This window comes from Larus michahellis, chromosome 10, assembly GCF_964199755.1.
Source record: "Larus michahellis chromosome 10, bLarMic1.1, whole genome shotgun sequence".
NCBI lineage: Eukaryota > Metazoa > Chordata > Aves > Charadriiformes > Laridae > Larus > Larus michahellis.
This window is the reverse complement of record NC_133905.1, coordinates 626,210-639,384: the sequence shown is the minus strand read 5'-3', so window position 1 is coordinate 639,384 and position 13,175 is coordinate 626,210. Positions and strand designations below refer to the sequence as shown.

General features: G+C 38.5%; 1 protein-coding gene across 7 annotated transcripts in view; it reads right to left on the bottom strand.

The window, feature by feature from the left end:
• The window catches only part of CACNA1D (calcium voltage-gated channel subunit alpha1 D), a 201,981-nt gene that overhangs the window by 43,079 nt on the left and 145,727 nt on the right, over window positions 1-13,175 (bottom strand). For 4 of the 7 annotated variants that reach the window (XM_074603344.1, XM_074603345.1, XM_074603350.1 and 1 more), the window contains 2 exons: window positions 8,058-8,141; window positions 7,646-7,729 (listed from right to left, as the gene is read on the bottom strand). In XM_074603344.1, coding sequence (XP_074459445.1) covers window positions 7,646-7,729; window positions 8,058-8,141 — 168 coding nt within the window. The remainder of the gene's footprint in view (window positions 1-7,645; window positions 7,730-8,057; window positions 8,142-13,175) is intronic. The other 3 variants (XM_074603349.1, XM_074603348.1, XM_074603347.1) reach the window with 2 other exon arrangements.

Below are 13,175 nucleotides of genomic sequence, written 5' to 3'. Positions count from 1 at the left end.
CCAAAGGGTACGAGAGTGTGCCATAACAAACGGACACGTAATGATGATGTGATCACGATTACAAACACAGAAGGAAACACCTGAATGACAAATACAAATATGATGACAATAACATATATAGGAAAGCATTCAGGTTGCCAAAATATCTTTAGAAATGTGTAGCGTATGTGTGTCTGTATGCACTTATGTATATACAATATATGATTTTTTTTCAGAGAATAATCACTGGAATTCGAATGTGCTAGTAAGTAATTTTCTTCATAGTCTTATCAGTGCTCTCTATATTCCCTGTTCAACACGAACCAAATGCCTGTATACGTAATTTAGTAAAAATTTTGAATCAATGTGAAGGACCCCAGAGCAGATTAAAAAAGTATCCTTTCCCTTGTAAAAGACGCACTTAAAACTCTAAGTTCATAATTAACATGCTGATGGCATAGGGGTTTATTATTATAAGGGTTCTATTATTATGAGGGTTTTATTATGATAACTTAGTTTTGCAGTAAAGTAAATAAATTATTAGCATTAACACCTTCATGAAAGCAGCTCAGAAATGTACTTCTATTTCCCAATTAAATACTGCAACACAGTGTAGATTTCATATTGCAATAAGACTTCATACTAACGAAAGCAAAGCTGTGTGAGATTGTATTTTTCTGACCTATCTTACACCTGAAGAGATACATTTGCAAAAGTTTACAAAATGTATTAACAGTATTCAAAACTAGCAATTACTAGCAACAAAACGTACGTTCTAACATATGATACTGATGCATAAAGTAGGATTCCAACTGAATTGCAATGCTTTTGTTCAAAATTGGAATCCAGAATCTCTTACAAGAGGTAGAGAGGAGGTTTTCATACCTACTCCTCCACACAAGCAAGATCAGCTGTCCCACCAGTTACCAGGTGAGCGCACAACTATCTAAAAATAAGCACCAGCCCTCCAAGCACACACTCCACTACCAGCCCGGCAAACGGTAAGAGCATCCCATCATTCCCAAGTCAACATTATGCGCTGCATAGTGCCGAAATGGCAATAACGGTGCTCCTTCTTGCCAAATGGCAGAATATCCAGCTCTGGGTTTGTGGAAGACTTTCTTGATGTATGCCATTGCTACTAACCACTGTTAGTTGTTACGGTAGCGTAAGCATTGAACAAGCCTCACGTGCTTCCAGTGGTGATTCAAGACATGTAGGTTTTGCTGAGGGCTCAGGAGGAAGATACCAATGCTCTTCCTTTAAGGCCTATTGCCGCAAAGAACTCGAATTTTCCTTAACTTCAAGCATAAAATTAGTCCCATAGGGACTGCACTAAGCATTTGCACAAAAGAAGAACGTGAACTCTCCATAACTTTCTTGACATTTTGGCAGAACATGAATGATAAAAGAAACTTAAATAAAAAATGTGAATTAATACGTTTGTAAATACTACTGTAACAACGTGATCATGCCTCTAAGTCATCCAGTGCTGGTCATACAAATGGTTTCTTAGCTGACAAAATTTCTATCAGGCCAGATTGAAACTTGTCTGTTATTGCCGTGTAAGAACGTACCCATTTATTCCAAATTTATTTGCAATTTATTTCTCTCTCATTGTCTTACGTTATATACGTCCACCTCCCAGAAGGGACTGACCACATCTGGTGTCTCACAATCATCACTTTGGCTTTTTCAACTGAAAAGGAACCATTTTCATGACCACACAAGATCTTGTGTGTCATGTGAAGATTTTAAAACAAAAGGTCACAAAACCCAATAGTAATTATATAGGTTTTAGTAGTGTTTTTATTTTTTTTTGTTGCTATACCATGTATATTTACTTATATATACTTGCCTCTAAAAATTTCTAAAAATAAAATGAACATAAAAACCAATTAGGTTCATAAAAGAACTGATTAAAGGAAGGGATATTAAATCACAGAGAAAATAAAAAAAACAATCATAGAAAATAGTGTATTGCCAAAATATATGTTGCTCTGAGGTGGTTCATTTCTGCAGTTGGTCACTGATCCAGTCCTTGAGGATGCTGAGCAGTCCTGTAAATTGCTGAACTCATTAAACATTGATTTCCACAGGCACCAGAAATTTTCAAAGCACAGTAATCTCCTGTATTATATGTGAAAAAGAGGTTACTGGATCAGAAGAATCAACCTCAGGGCACCATATACATTATTATAAAACATTAAAAAAATGAGAAAAGGAACAACAAAATAAAGTGAAGACATTTAATTTCCAGAATTTAATACCAAAATCAAGGTGATATGTAACTAGAATGTCCACTCTCTTGGAAAAAGTAGGTCGGACACAAGCATGTTATACACTATACACTTGCTGGCCTTTGGAATTAGTCTGAGTGCACACAGCTAGACCATCAGAATGACGCCAATGATGTTTCCACAGCATGAGGAAATTATATATGCAAAACTATAAGAATGTTTAGTTCGTGCTGAGTACATTATTTTAGGTATTCATATTCTTTCAAGTCACCTTTTACATTGATCAATTAAGATGGCTGTACTCATGCAGTTTCAGCTGCACCAAGATCTGATCTTACATTAGTGCTAGCGATTTACACGGTGTCAGTTCACCCCTCAAACAAGGCTGAGCTTTCTCAGTTTCAGAAGTTTCTATAGTGGGAATTTTCACAGGCGCCATTTCAATCGTGGTTGAAATCCCATTGAAAACAAAGTCTTGTTAGCACCTCAGCAGAGCTCTTGACTTCCCAGGATCACTATCAGTGTTAGATTAAAAGGGACAGGTGGAATGGCACCATTCAGAATGCCAAAAAAACATTATGAAAAATATTTTAAAATACTGAATTTGGATCACATAAATTAACACAAAACTAATGAAGTACAAATAATTCAGTAGAATCAAAACAAGTAAGAAGAATCCAAGAAATTTCCCTAGACACTCTGCAGTATTCACTGTTTCGTGTTGCAAATGGGAAATCAAGCCCAGAAATATATTGAAACTGGAATACATTAATGACGTTCACAAACAAAGCACAACGAAGTGGAAAAGACCACAAACAGACAATACTTAGTACACAAACAGTGCACTGTGCGGTACTAGATGACATCAAAGATGAGCCTTTTTTCTCTCGTGAGTATAGCATGAAGAACTAAGAAATGACAGTGCTAGTTGTTGACTGTGGTGGGTACTTTTCCTGGAGAAAAGTATCTCCAGAATATTTTCAAGACAACTGTGTGAATTGCTGAAATGCCAGTGTTCTTCTCAGCTGAAAGCTCAGCAGTGACCAGTTACAAGTAATGCTGTCAAATTAACCCTGTCCATACAGTGTGAAACACGGGGTTAAATACAGGGTCTGTGGTCACAGAAGTATATTTGAGCTATTTTTTCAATCTCTTCACAAACAAGTACATTTTGCAGTTATTAAGGAAAGCTATTCTAAATAATTCATCTTTTTATGCTCCTCAGTTTTACGCTCATCCACACCAGTACTACTGTGAATGGAAATAGCGTGTAAATTGTAAATACTTGAGCTGAAAGTCTAAATCCAAACTTTTCTGGAAAAAAACCCGAACAAAAACAAACAAACAAATTCCAAAACCAAAACAGAGGCAGCTTATAAAAGTCTGCTCCATGAACTGTAGTTATACTTTGAGAAACGTCTCAACGGGACAATGCAGTCCTGTGCTGATGACCCTCTGAGTCAGCTTGGGTTCCTTCAGCTCAGACAGAACGATCCATCGCTCGCTGAGAACTGAGCAAAATCAACCTGAGACCTAAGGGTCAGACTAAGCTCCTTCTGCTCACGCGTCATCACATCACTCCTCCATTGTTCTGTCCAGTAATGCAGTCCGTCAGGAGAGTCTCATAGTTTAACATAACATCAGGAAGGAATTTTCAAGTGAATCAGCCTTAAAATTATTTTGATTGTCTTTACTCTTTGAGATGGCAGTATAGAATTTGCAGCTTTGTAAAGAAATCTGAAGTCTTTGATGAGGGCTAATAGACTCTGTGTATGCTCTGTATTCTGCCATCTTAAAAAAATTATGAAAGAATACATTTCTTTTCTATATTTGGTTGAAATGCCTTTATAAAAGATATTACTATGCTTTCCAACTAGACTAGAACCAAAGCAGATTAAAAACTACGTACATCACTGTTTCTCAACAGCAGCTACTGCCACTAATTGATGCTGCCTGTGCCAATGCTGTGCCATGCTCCCAAGGGTGACCTGTATGGGCGCAGCGTAAGAAGCATTTCCTTTGGCAGCAGCCTTGTCCGCTCTTCTCTGCCATACCGCAGCCCACACTTTTGCCAATACTTTGAGCTCAGCACCTCATCCAGCCAACTGTGAAGTCCCCAAACTCTTGTGGAAGCACAGCTCGCATTGCTACGGGGGTAAGGGGGGCCGTGGGCGAAGACTGCTTAAGCTTCACGGAGATGCCAGAAGAAATCCTCATCAAACCAGGGCCTCAATCAAGATAAGCATGAAAAATCCAAGCTCCTAGTAGGTGGTTTGCTGATATGAACAATGCACTGAAAGCCAAAAACTGTCTTCTAGACAGATCTTACTTGGGAATTCTTTCTTTTTTTTTTTTTTCCCTCATCCTGGAATGCCCAGAACAGATCACAGTTTTTTCAAATACAGTTTCTATTCCATGTTCCTGGGCACCTTTATTATCCTGGTATTCACAGTTACAAAACCAAGGTACTGTCTAAATGGAGTAAAGGGTATCACTTCTGCTATTCACTGGAGGAGTGTGATCCTAAGAATTGGGTTCCTGACATGAATGACTTTGGAAAATAAATTTTAAAATGTGTTTTCTCTAAAAAACTGTTTCAATCAAATGGCAACAATAGCCACAGGATGGATTTTCTTCCCCAAAAGATGATAGAGATATTGCAACTTAAATACTCACCACTGCAGAGTGTTTATTCAAATTTAGGATGATGCATATTAAATATCCCTACTGAAAAGAAACCATTTGGGTAAGTAATGAAATGCGCTGGGGCAAAAAAGATGTCTAGCAAGTAGCTTACTAAAACAAATTTAAGAAAAAAAGTAATGTTATCCACCAGCTCATAAACTGTGACTGCTGTAGAAAAACATGCAAGCTAAATATCTTCAAAGAACACCAAGGAACTCTTTATATCTACAGCTTCCTCTCATTAATCTGTTCTGTGCTACAGGGAAAATATGTGAACGATGGTGATCTCCTGCATCATGGGTATTTCTGGATAACTTAGTTCTCAGAATCACACACAGCCAAGATCTTCAGCAGGTGGAACACTAAACCCACCTACTGAGTCACAGAATCACAGAATCATTCAGGTTGGAAAAGACCCTTGGGATCATCGAGTCCAACCATCAACCCCACTCTACAAAGTTCTCCCCTACACCATATCCCCCAACACCACATCTAAACGAGTCTTAAACACATCCAGGGATAGTGACTCCACCACCTCCCTGGGCAGCCTATTCCAGTGTCTGACCACTCTTTCTGGGAAGAATTTTTTCCTAATGTCCAGCCTAAACCCACCCTGCTGCAGCTCGAACCCATTCCCTCTTGTTCTATCGCTAATGACCTGTGAGAAGAGACCAGCACCAACCTCTCTACAGCGTCCTTTCAAGTAGTTGTAGAGAGTGATGAGGTCTCCCCGCAGCCTCCTCTTCCTCAAACTAAACAGTCCCAGCTCCTTCAGTCGCTCCTCATCAGATTTATTCTCCAGGCCCTTCACCAGCTTCGCTGCCCTCCTCCGCACTCGCTCCAGCACCTCGAGATCTCTCTCATATTGAGGTGCCCAGAACTGGACACAGTGCTCAAGGGGTGGCCTCACCAGTGCTGAGTACAGGGGGACAATCCCCTCCCTCCTTCTGCTGGTCACACTAGTTCTAATACAAGCCAGGATGGCATGGGCCCTCTTGGCCACCTGGGCACACTGCTGGCTCATGTTCAGTTGCTTGAGTCTGTGCTCCCCAAGCATTTTCAGTGGCTGGGTTGGATCCAAGCCTCACCTTCCTCAGTCTCCATTTTTGATATCTCGAAAAGCATTAGAGGGAAGGGGCACTTTCCTCTGAGATTTTATTTTGACTAGTTAAACAAAGAAACATATAAGTATGGGAATGTCCTGGTTTGAGGTAAAACAGAACCAATTTTCTGATTTGTAATTTTACTTTTTAGCTGGGCCTCTTCTAACTGACTAAAGTCTGAAATTAACAGCATATTGTTCAGACACTGGTCACTCTCAGAGTGATAAGACCTGATTACACCAAGGAATGGTGCGCACAGAGGCTCTTGCTTATACTTATTGCTGTAACAACCAAGGTCAGCTAACCGCTATTTGCCCCGTTAGATGGTTGGAAGCAGAGAAGCGTAGAGGGGTCCCACCTGCAGGGAGGAGCAGAGGGGACAGGTGATCCCAAACTGACCAAGGGGGTATTCCATCCCATCTGCATCGCGCTCAGTATAAAAGCTGAGGGGTCGAAAAGTCAAGTCTCTTTCTTCAATGGCCGACGTCTGAGGAGGACCCTGTCTGTTCGTGTGCCTTTGATCCCGATCCGAGCACTCCTGACTCCAGATCTGGAATTCAGCTCCTGTCCGTCGCTGACTCCAGTCTGGGACTTTCCCTGTGTCTGCTGGTGACGCGATCGTCATCCTGGGAGCTGGATACAGTTTTGTATATATTGTATACCTTTTATTTTTATTATTATTATTTACTATTCTCTTATTTATTATTATTTTCATTGAAGTAGTTTGTTTCTTTTTCTAAACTTGTAAATCTCCTGATCTCTTCCTCTCCTCTCTCTGGAGGGGGGGCCCATCTGTCATTCTGGTTGGCCAATCCGGCCAAACCACCACAGAGAAGCACTTGCATATCTGCTACAGAACTGGTATGTGTTTTGTTATCTTTCATTTATCGTTTTTGTGACACAGCTTTCCTTGTTAAAACCAGCAAGTCAGATAGAAAACAGGCAAAAATCAGTATTTCCTTATTTTTCCCTTAGAAGGGGATCTTTCTGTTGTCCAAACACCTGTATGTGTAACGGCCATCAGTCAAAATTTTGGTGAAAAGATTGATTTTTTCCAAGTACTTTAAGAGTAATTCGAATTTCAAAATACCTACTGCAGGATAGGAAAAGCAAAAGGAATAGGAAAAAATAAACATTCTATCTTCCTCAGCATGGAAAGCCTTACTTTCTCTTTGTCGTCTTCTTCTGCTACCTCATGAGATATGAATGCTAACATCACTCTAAAAACCCGACCTCCCACAGAAAAAAAAAAAATAAATCATTATTTGTTAAACTGAGCCACTGAAACAATTTACAGTATCTTGAATTATCTGGGTCAAACTACCTACAAAAATCACTGGGCTTCAAGTAGAATAGTAACTTAATTCTCTTTTTATATGTAAAATGTTTTAAAAATTTTCTGTACATATATAGAAAAATACAATTCTCATTCTCTCACTATGCTGCGTTCATATGCAACTATACGGGTGTATAGATTTATAATAACAGCTTGAACAAACATCTGTATCAATGTTTCAGTCTTTGATTCCAGGATAAAACATAGTTTTCTAAAAAAGGATTTGGGTGGATAAAGTTTACATTTTCTGTATTTCCTGATGACAGCAATTACTTTTTAGTGCATGAACAGTTGCTACTTACATTAACTTCTGTTATAGCAATATCAACGACGCTACCAACAACAATTAAGGCATCAAAAGTGTTCCATGCATCAGTGAAATAGTGCTGTTAGGACAAGCATTCAGCAGAAAGAGAGCAAGAGAAAAACACAAACAGAAAAAGAGAAGAAAAGGACAGTGTTATAACACAGAAACACTCTAGGCTTCTCTGATGTACCATTATACAATCTAATCTTTCCCTTTCATAGCTCAAAAAAATTGGTAGAAAAAAAGGCTATTTATTTCCCATATCAACATAATTGACCTACGACTGGTCTGTACGCAAACTTTAGAAACATCAGATCAAAATCTGTGACTTGTCCAGATGATGGAAATAGTGGGGAGACAGAGAAAGAGAAGTAGGGACTGGGGAAAGTAAGCTGGGGTATACTCACATCAGCTTCACTGAGAACGACGTCTACTATGCTGCCAATAACGATGAGGGAGTCAAACGTATTCCAGGCATCACTAAAATAGCCCTGAACAGAGCAGGCAGGGTGCAAACGTTTGTGATTACACATGAAATGTCAAATATTTGCATACTTCTGTTTAGTTTTGCATAAACAGAAATTAGTTAAACAAAACCTGTGGTCTAATGAGAAAACAAAACAAAACAAACAATATTGCCTACTGAAGGAAAAGCAACATATATGTGCATGTGTGTGTATATATATACTTTATATATATATACACGTACAGACACACACACAGACAGACACACACGCGCACACACACGCAGTACACATGCAGGATACACCATCGTATAAGCACAACGTTGGCAAGCAAGCCATCATCCAAAACTGCTGTTGGACCTCTAGCAAGGCTGAAAACTTCTAACATGTATACCCTAACAAGCACGACAAAATCCCTTGAATAACGTTTCTACAAGACCAAGCCAACCAAAACCTCCTCAACACTAATGACTTTCTGGCAGTTCTACCTAAGTGACTGGTAAAAATATTCAAAGGGTCAAAGCTCATCACTGGTTAATCATGCACAATTTTTAATGCCGAACTGTGCATAAATATTAGAGAACCGACAATCTTTAGTCATAAACTAGGTTTAACGTAGGAACTCACACTACATTTGCACTCGGGGCACAATTTCTTAATGCTTTTAATGCAGCCAGGCCAATGCCTGAAAATTAATTTTCATAAATTGCTTAGTTACCCTTCTGACATTTTATGGCTTTAATATGTTCCCTATGTGTATGTTACTGGTACACTGCGGCAAACGGTTATAAAGTGCTATCGTACCATCAACTGTCTATCGGTATCAAAACTGCCTGTTTGAGTAAAAAGGTATTTCAGAAGAAACCCTGAGGTAGGTTCCAGGATCAGTCTGTCACTGGGAACGAATTGAGATGTATTATCCTGGTGAAGGCAAGCCTAAGGAGACAAGATATGTAGCTTTCCTGCAATATGTGGATCTTGCCTAGTTATTACAGAAATTCAGAACTGCAAGATTTACTGAACTTGCCCTTTTTCTCAGATATATTAATTTATCAGCCAACCATGACTAAGGAACGTGCAATACATGACAAAGGCTGAAATATACATTTTGTACAGGTACATTCTGCTTTCCTGGTAATTAATTTAAAAATAATAACTTGTCAGCCACCGTTGAAGCTCTAAAAAATAAATTTAGCAAAAAGTTTAAAATGACAAATGTGCTGATTTAACCTTATGTCTAGTTACAGTTATTATTACACTGTTCACTATAAGATAATGTTTTAGCTGAGTAGTTTAAGCCGTTACATGTGTTGTTACCACAGAAAAGCAAAATCAGCTACAAAATTTTTTAGAATTGGACAATTTTTTTTCTCAATATTTTAAACTGTTCAAAGGTTACACTCGGGTGCATTACTATTTGGATAAAAGCTAGTTTGACGTAGAAAGTTGCTCTTGGAGACTATGAGAGAGCTGCTACAGAAGACGACGTCTCTACAGCGTATTCCAGGAGAGCCAGCACTGAGCAGAGGCAGGAAAGCCCCATTATGTTTCTAATGCTACTCCCTTTTAAAACATAAATTACTATAATCATTTCCTTATTTAAGGAAGGGGCTGTAAGAGGAAACGAGATCAGAGTATGATTATCACTACAGCCCTTTGTGCCACGTGCTTTGGTTCTTTGGGATTAATCATCAATTCCAGTTTTGGGGCAAAAGCCAGTGTTCATGGATTTGGCCTCCTGAACAAACGCATCCATTTCTGGGAGCTTCTGCACAATTCCCTATTGCTCCTTCCTTACTCATCCCGCTTCACGAGAAGCGGCCATTCCCAAAGTTTCTACTAAATACCATGATGAACCACCTCAATGATACTGAAATTTATAATCCTGAAGAAATTAGCAGCTGCCAACTAAAGAAGGGGAGCTACTGTCATAATATTCTTCCTGATCATTCACATTCCTTAACTCTCTTATTTAAAAGAAGTATCTTCTTGATTTTAAAATAGCGGTGTTTATATACATACATAAAATAAGAGACTATTGGCAAACAGCAAACAGATAATCAGCACGATCAAGAGCTGCGCTATCCATCTTCCTCTACAACAATGGGAACCGAACAAAGATCCTCCAAATAAAGTTTCATTTCAACTATAGAAAAAGTGACTTTACCAGACATGCTACAATATAAGGCACTGAAATAACAAATTCACATTTTGATTCAATACAGCAAAAATACTTTACACGTTTATTTATTTTATGAAACCTTTTCCATCAGTATAGACAAATATTGTTCAAAGTAATATGTAAAGCAAAAGCAAACAAATAAACAAAAAAAACTAAGAGAAAATAAAGATGGTTTTGGAAAAGGGAGGAATGGACAAGTCACAGCAAATAAACATCATGCAAATAAGTTGTTTTCACCACTGCAATGACCCAAGATCAATTCACTTACTAGCCATCTTTCCTTTTTTCTTACAAAAATCTGATGTAAAACGACATGGAAAATCATTACAAGTTTAAGTAACAGCTAGCTGTCATGAAGCCGTACATACAGTATGTGTTGATGTATTATTTCAGATTTCATAGCTGTATTTTGTTTTGTACTGTACTAAACCATGCTAAGTAACAGGTTTTAGCAAATGTGAAGAACAATGTGAAGCAAAAAGGCCTGCTCTTTTAACTTACATTACAAAAATTGGTTCATTGAGAAATGCTGAAGGATAAAATCACAACTCCTGGGGAATATGTAGGCATAGCGAATTAACAGCAAAATATGTTTCTACAGATCTACCACATTTTAGTGCTTTTAGTACTCTGTTGGGAAGTTTAGGGCCTCATTCTCCAAAGTACTCTGTGCTCCAATCTCCCACGCAAGAAGCGTGCCAGACACTCAGCATCCCCCGTGATATCTATCGCTTACCCAAGTTTTACAGATTTCAGAGATGGAGGGCAGTCTGCAGTACCTTGGTTTTAAACAACACAATATCATAGTAAGAGTATCAATAATTTATAGTAGCCTTAAGTTTGCACGACCAGCAGAATCAAAAGATCACAGTTTTCACATTATTTTTGTCAACGTTTTAAGGGGACACTGTCAAGCAGATGAGAAAAACGAACATGTTTTTATCTATTCTTATTTTTACAGGGTGAGTAATGGAGTTCTTATTTGCTGCTTTGAGCATCTTTGAAATAATTTTTTTAATGCACAAAATTAATAAATAAAGCTATCCATTCTGCCAGAGTAGACTAAGGAACCCACCAGTGACACAAACATTGAGGAAATGAATCAGTCTTTCCTCACGGACCCTAAAGCAAAACATTAAAGTAGGTTTCAGATTGTTCCTACTATTATTAAATCTTAGTATGAGTTAAAGCAATTCATTGTTGTTTATGCACGTATCTAGTTTAAAATTTAGATTACTAAAAGACATTCACATTCTGCTTAAGACTGCTGACTGATTTGCAATTATTAATGAACTATGTAATACATGTTGCCAATAGGTGTTCTGTTAAAGACTCTGAGAATTTAAAAAGTTACAATCTTCAAAGAATAACAGGAACAACCTTAAAGATATTTAACTCCCTTCTTGCTAAATAATCTCTGCCAAAAGTCTGATAAATACCATGGCCCTTTAACCTCGTGCTGCTAATTAACAAGTTTAAGGTGTTTTGCATCTATGGGGGAAGAAGATTCAGGAAATGAGGACCTTTCATTGGCAGTGTTTGCCCTTCAAACTCTCAGGGTTCAGATCCAGGGATCTCTCACAGTAAAAGCATCTGATCAGACAGAGAGCATGTTGCAACAGAGTTCGAACTCAAACTGTACGAAGTCTGAGAGACCAGCATTAAGGCATTGCATTTGATAGCGAGCAGGAAGCCCGTAACACAAGTGGAGCACTGTGATCTACATGCTCATGATCAGCCCGCTATGTTTTGCATTAGGTGCTACTTCTGACTACAGTCACAAGTGCATGGAGAACCACACAAGGATTCACAGTCTTCCTTCAAAGAGCAGATGATAAAATACAGCAAAGTCTTCTGAAACTTCAGTGTGAAACACGGATATAGAACAGGAAATATGAGTCAGGAAACACAATCAGCATACTCATGACACTGTGGGTCCACATATCTGAGCTACCTCCTCTGGGGCCTCATATTGTGTTATTCTGAATGTGAAATCCTTAGCATTTAAATAAGGTAGGTGACACGAAAATACAAATAAATTCATTAGAAATGTACAATGGACTGGACGGTGCAGAGCGAGACTACGGGAGTGGGTAAGCATTCACCCTGAACTCCACACTTCACATTTCAACACCAGACCTCAAGTGATGGATAATTTCTTTACTTTTGCAGGCAAATACAAGCTTTGAATCAAGTAGCTCATGACTAAATGCAAGCTGAATAAATAGCCTGAAAAGTTGGAAAGAGCTCTCCATATCCTCCATGCTGAGCTCTGGGCAGCCATGACTTTGATGCTCCCAGTGTCAGAGCTGTCTTGTTTAAAGCAAGAATTAAGATGGCCCACACAGCCTACAGTCGTTCAGTTCGTTACTGAACACCAAGAAAGGGCACAGCTCACAGCCAGCTGCAGATGCAGATATCCTGATTACTTTAAAAGAAGGCCAATGGAAAATGAGAAGTACCAGCCTTTGGTGGTGAGATCAGTAAACTTCAAATGGCATGACTGGCTTTTTGCAAATTCCATATATAATAAGCGACCACCCTTTACTTACTTACATAGATATAAGCCCAGAATAAATATTGATTTTATTGTACTCAAAACAAAATTTAGTTTAGTTTTTCATTACTGACTTTTGCACTGTCATAAATGGAGTATGAGAACTGAACAAAAAGACTGCATTAACTGTCACAGTCTGATTTTTTACAATTAGTCATTATAGTAATCAGTTTCTCTTGCAAATCTACTTTTGAAAATGTGTCTGCATTATTCATTTTGACAGTGTCCCTTTAAGGCTCAACTGCTCGCTGTGGGGCCCTCTACCAAACAGTGTGTTTGTATAACTGAAAACATGAAAATCTAAAGAGACTATTGAATATGT